A 6,665-nucleotide genomic window follows, 5' to 3' on the forward strand; every position below is an offset into this window, starting at 1 on the left:
ACTATCGATGGCCACCAACTGTTCTTTAAAAACATTTTGTGCTGGAACCTACTATCTGGCTACATAACTCTAGGACTATCGATGGTCTCCAACTGTTATTTAAAAACATTTTATACTGGAACCTACTATCTGGCTACATAATTCTAGGACTATCGATGGCCACCAACTGTTCTTTAAAAACATTTTGTGCTGGAACCTACTATCTGGCAAGTATAGAATGTTTTTAAAGAACAGTTGGCTGGAACCTACTATCTGGCTACATAACTCTAGACTATCGATGGCCACCAACTGTTCTTTAAAAACATTTTGTGCTGGAACCTACTATCTGGCTACATAACTCTAGGACTATCGATGGTCTCCAACTGTTATTTAAAAACATTTTATACTGGAACCTACTATCTGGCTACATAATTCTAGGACTATCGATGGCCACCAACTGTTCTTTAAAAACATTTTGTGCTGGAACCTACTATCTGGCAAGGGTGTATTTACTCTAGCAAGAACGTGAGCTTCTGGAAGTAGTTCAGGTAACGAAGTAGCGAAAATCTTGTAGCCTGCTGGTAAACAAAAAAAAATGTTTTTTATGTTTTATTTTACTCTTTATAGAATACAGTTGACAATGTGGACATGAAATAAGTCATGTGGCTATAGAAATGGTTTCGCATTTGAAACAATGAAATTTCAATATATTTGTTTCAATACAGTATTATACAACACAGCGATAATGAGTAAAGCTACATTAATCAAATAACAATCATAATACGGACAATAGCTCACAACAAGACATAATTATATCACAAGTTTTACTATTTTATATATGCTATCTGAACACTGAAGCGTTATTGTACATACAGGTGTAATATTTTACAAATCTAAAAACTTATGCAAAACATATTAGCAAATTAGCCTAACAATATAGTATAAAGCTGTCAAATAGAATGTTCTATATTTATATATATTATAATTATCTAACTTTATACGTCATACCTACTTACACATGCGTCGTATGTTTTCGATAACACATAATACTTTAATAGTTCTCGAACATTTCTACATTTTTATTTTCTTTAATTTGAGCATGAATTTTTACAATTACACATTTAAAAAAAGCGTAATTCATCCATTTCAGATTCTATGCAATAATGGCGTACATCGATAAGGTTTGTTATTCAGTAGGTTTAGATAGTTTCAACTGAAATCCTTGTATTAAAACAATGTATATGATGTAAATTCTTCCCTTCGGATTACGAAACTATGTGTAGAGTTTTTTTTATATAGTTCACCTGTTATTTATCTCCATTCTCGCAAAGTGGAGTCAAACAGTTTGATCCATTATATGTGATATATTTTGAGCAGTAGTTCCATTTAAACTAATGTTTTTCTGATTATTTTTCTTTTTAAACGAAAACAGAAATCTTTGTTTATAAATACGCCAGTCTTCAGAACTGTTTGACGTGTCACGTGATGACTTCGTTCAGAATAGAAAGAACGACACAAAGTCCACATACAGAGGCTGAAAATACAACACTTTGACTGTCTGCTTTGTTTCCACCTGTTGTAAAAAAAAAAGGGAGGTGTTATAATGACGAGATGATTTTATGTTTAAAAAAAAAATCAGATCGACTAATTGTTTTTTGATAATAATTATTTCATTAGAGTATTATTTGCTTAATTTTGTAACTCTTAAAAAGTACTTATAAACTAACACGAAATATATTGTTTAACTATTAACAGTCTGTGCTAAAGCTTGTGAGCAGAGTTTATATGAATTATTTTAGGATGATTGTACCGGAAGTTATTCAACATCGTAGCCAAAAAACTAAAAGCGAATCTGCTCTATACTGGAAGTATATTCATAAAATGACAAGTTTTCATAATTGAGGCTTCTAACAAATAAATCGGCTTGAAGTCCTTATTGAATGACTAAACTTTGCCGTGGCAACTTTCAAATACCATTTTAATATATTTTGGGTTTCTTTATACTTATTAACTAAATTTTGTATTTCATGAGTTTAATTATAATTGTTCACTGCTACAAATGACATTTTAATATAAAAACAATCCTTAAATCATAAACTGCTTTATTGGGAAAAGAGAATATTATTTCAAACATCATTAGAATTGGAAATTAAAAGCAAATTTTAAATGGCTACTGGAGCATAGATAACACAATAAGACAGGGGTATTGAAAGGACAGCTGTATAACTCTAGAAATGGTCATCATAAAGTTATAATATTTAGTAGATTTGCCAACTAGGTTATGACAAATGCGATTCATATGTTAAAAGTAATTATCATCGGAGGAGTACTTATCATAAAATTTGCACAGTGTACATGGTATTAGTCTTCGATGTGGCCACCATTCACGTCCACTATTGCTTGCAAACGCGAGAGAACATGATAAACAGCTGTACGATAATTTCCAATTTACAACAGTTGCACTTGACGTAGCATGCAATCTTTCAGGCTTGTCGAAGTAGAACTATAGCGAAAAAGAAGTAGGAGCGAGATCTGGAGAACGTTCTGGCCATGCGTTGGTAAATTTCTATACTATTTAATCGATTCCCCAATCCTAGCAATGTCTTGGATGTAGGTCTCATGCAGAGTGATGTACCATTTTAAATTAAGACAGTTTCGTATTTCTTAAAGCACGTGTCAAGCTGCTTTATCAACCAATTCCGTTTAAGTTTTTATCAACTTTCTATAAACCACATTGCTTCTATCTCTTCAGTCGTAGATGCCATCTAGATAGATTTTCATTGTAGCACCATTGTTATGGTCATGCTAGTCCTCTTCAGTCCCCACTCACTACCAGCACACGTGGGGACATTCATTTCTGGCACTAAAACCACCTTTCGCCAAAATATATTATAGCTCAATGATGATTAGTTTTCGAGTTCAAAAGTTAGAATAAGCCAATTATCTTTATAATAACCCTAAATTTCAGTATTATATTTTTCGAAATTTAAAATTTGTGTGCTAACCAGAGTACTGAAATTAGAACTGTAGTTATGGCATTACAATCGTCATGTCTAACTGTAGACATTTTGTGTGTTAAACAGAATATTAGAACCATCGTGTAAAAATGGAGGTACTTTCTGTATTAACCATTACGCTGGTATTAGATTCATGAGTGCCACACAGACAAGAAAAAACATTGAACTTAAGTACATTTTACCTCATCTTCTAATGCCAAATATTATTAAGTCTTCATAATATTGCATGAAAAAAAGAAACTTCCCCGCCATAGAACAGAAATTGTTTAAATTAAATGATTTTATTTTACATTTTTAAGATAGCTCCACAGGCGTTACTCGTATTCCAATGGGCCTTTTTCCGATTGAAAAGAATAAGCAATTTAGGTGACTATGCATGTATAAGAATGAGTCACGGAAATCACTCAACGGTAATTTATGGCTATATATGAACTGGCTTTATTTATTAGCTCAAAGGACAGATACAGAGTTGCTAGGGGGATGTAATATTTGCTAATGAATCATGTCTTGTAACAACTCTCCTGCTTTTAAAAATGTGTAGCTTTTTTTTATTTGCCTTTGTTCTAATTCATCCTTGACTCCATAGTTATGTCAAAGCTGCACTTGTTTCTCGTTGATGTAACTGTGTAAGTAGATAAAACTTTCTTTTAGAGAATAAGCGATTATAATTAAGTAAAAGTTGGACAGGAGGTTTGAATCCCTGCTAAGTTATAATTAAAATACTTGAGTAAATATTTTAAGGTAAAACAAGGGGATGATTATATTACATAGTTGATGATTTATTTATTTATTTATTTATTTTTTTTGCTTTTCAATTATTTTTCTATCACGCAACTCTCGTAATATATTTTATATTGTACGTGTTTCATACGATGCTAATCCCTGGAGTCACAAAAGATATTTTACTTCTTTTAGAAGAAATCCCTACGTACTTGATAAGAAATAAGTAGAAGTTTGTCGCTTTACTTTGTTCGTTGTTGTTCACGTAAAACTATGTAAATATGTAATGCTAATGCTTGATTTTATATATTTACTTGTTCGTCCATACCAAGATACAACGCCACCTACCTGACGCTTCCATCGACTCCTCTGACTTGATGCTTTTGCTTTCACGAATGTTCGTGTCATCATACAACGGTGAACTTTCTTCTGAAAAGTAAACATTGCAGAAAAACAATCAATTCAATGGAAAATTTACCATAGCACCACCTCATAGGGTGTGTAGAATATTTATTCATTTATTTTAGAAGTTCTAAATGTTTTTCCACCACTCTTAGAAAGACATATCTTCTGTTTCATCAAACTAATAACTCAAGTATATATATAGTATATTACGCTATATTACAACTTATTACAATGTAACTACTGGTGAGAGATGGGTTGAAAATACTTTATTTTCTTGTTTATTGTGGAAGATGAAAAGTAGCTTCGGTTGATAGAAAGTGTTTTGTTAATAATTACCAAACTATTTATTTTTGGCTCAGACAGTAGACCCCCAAGCTTTGCTTAAGAGATACTGGGTTCGAATACTATATTATCAATCATATCTTGCTGACAATCTTATGCATCAGATGTTGTGGTTTTCGGTATATATGAAGCTAACATTCGAAGTAATACTGAAAATATTTTACCAATAATAATTTTATAAAAATATTAGCATCATAAAAAACACAGAAACCAATGTTCTGGTAACTAATAATTACTGTAGAAGATTAGAACTTGGCTGTATGTATATAAATAAATAAAACCTTTGTTTGTAGTGATACAACTAATAGATAAAACATCGTTAAATATACATAACAGTACTCAGCATTGTAAACTACTCCATCTACACATATTAATCTAGCCAAGAATTGTTCATTTTATATTAATCATCCAAGCAGTTTTACCTATCAAAACTCAAACAAACATTTAGAGACATCTATTAATATATATCTGAAACTTTGTTTATGAATTATTAATTACAACATTGATAACGATAGTTGAAACCAAATAAATCCAATTGCCAGAGCATACATATAATGATATCAAAAATGGTAATCGACAGAACACTATAAGAAGGTGTTTTAGACCAGCTGCTCCAGACAAAGGCAGAATGAAGGAAGCTTTGAATGCAAATCACTTCCGTTAAACGTGCAATAAAGTTATTGAAGTCCTGTTACAACTTATGACCTTAGTGTTTAGCTATAGAGTCTTTTCAACCCTATTCCTTTTTCTTAGTTCATCACGGTTTAGAAACGTTATGATTCTGATGAAATACTATTTGCAGTAACTTAATGTTTCACCAAATTAGTAGGCTTACATGCTGCAACACTTCACTAGGAAAGACCGGGGTTTATTAATCTGCTTTTTTATTTTTGAATAAAAGTCATCTGTGAACTTCAGATTAAAAGCTTCCATACTATATAGCAAAAAAAAAAATCACTTACCCTCTTTCTTAATTTTCTCATAAATGAACATAACGGAAGAGTGCCCTGTGTGTCAACCTATCCTAAGTATAGGACAAGATGACACACACTATGAGGTTAGCACGGAAGGAAATTAAATCAAAAACACTTCATCTATATCAATATATTTATAGTACAAGAAACTAAAAACATTTTAACTGTTTCTCACCATAATGCCTACAAACACAGTCTGAAATTCAAAGTTTATAAAAAATATCATAAGAAAATAATGGAAAGGGAACAATGCATTGAGGAATTTGCAAACATTTTAATCAATTTTCTTTATCTTTTTAATTTAAAGATTTATCAAAATTAGGCAAAATATATTTGTTTTAAAATCATAAGAGATACATGCAAATTCCTCATTCTGTGACCGTTTGGCACACGTGTCAATTTACCTCAAGCGAAATGTATCAACGTACTCTAAACCGCCATTTTTCTAGAGATGAGTTGTGTGTGGATGCCGTCCTAGTCATAGTTATCAAAAAATTACGTACCATTAGATAGCTGAACGAAGGCACTTTCCAAAACTATGTCGCTTAAATTCTCTTAACAAAGTAATTAGGATAACATAAAATCTTTGCAGTAAAAATTATTTACTTACATATGTGAAAATATCAATTTTTACTCCTGCACACGACAAAGACTTCCGATCACGATGAAACTATAACAGCAAGTGTTCGGAAGTGTTAGTGGTCATGATATCACGGCTACCAACTTCATCATATGAAAGTTATCGGCAATGTGTCAACCTGCCCCTATGACCAACCAGCTCAGGTCTTTCTTATTTACAAAGCCCTTCAAGATGTTGAGTTGCAAACAGTATAACGCCATGTTGAACGAAACTATTGTAGCTGATTGTGTCGAAAAATCACAACAACAACAAAAAAACTAAACTTCCACTGTTAGCTGAGTAGATCTTAGTTTTAGCATAGAAAGTGCACATGACGTGATGCATCATCACAACAAAACACAACTTGTAACAAAAAAAATGGATCAATAAATTTAGAAAAATGTTTCTAAAGAACAGTTGGAAGCCACGTGGACATCATCGGTAGTTCTAGAGTTACCTAGCCAGATAGTAGGTTCCAGCACAAAATATTTTGTTTTTAAAGAACAGTTGGAGACCATCGATAGTTCTAGAGTTATGGATTAGTTTAAATTCAGTGTCGTTACCTGAACTACTTCCAGAAGCTCACGTTCTTGCTAGAGTAAAAGCACC

The 6,665-nt window shown here is 32.1% G+C and overlaps 1 protein-coding gene across 1 annotated transcript in view; it reads right to left on the reverse strand.

The window, feature by feature from the left end:
- Positions 1-1,045: 1,045 nt before the first annotated feature.
- LOC106457841 (lachesin-like) overlaps positions 1,046-6,665 on the reverse strand; it is a 135,646-nt gene continuing 130,026 nt past the window's right edge. Inside the window, exons 9-10 of the mRNA XM_022383886.1 lie at positions 4,065-4,145; positions 1,046-1,552 (exon numbers count right to left, since the gene is read on the reverse strand). Of these exons, the coding sequence (XP_022239594.1) occupies positions 1,458-1,552; positions 4,065-4,145 (176 nt within the window). The 3' untranslated portion in view covers positions 1,046-1,457. The remainder of the gene's footprint in view (positions 1,553-4,064; positions 4,146-6,665) is intronic.

Source organism: Limulus polyphemus, unplaced genomic scaffold (assembly GCF_000517525.1).
Source record: "Limulus polyphemus unplaced genomic scaffold, Limulus_polyphemus-2.1.2 Scaffold380, whole genome shotgun sequence".
Lineage (NCBI taxonomy): Eukaryota > Metazoa > Arthropoda > Merostomata > Xiphosura > Limulidae > Limulus > Limulus polyphemus.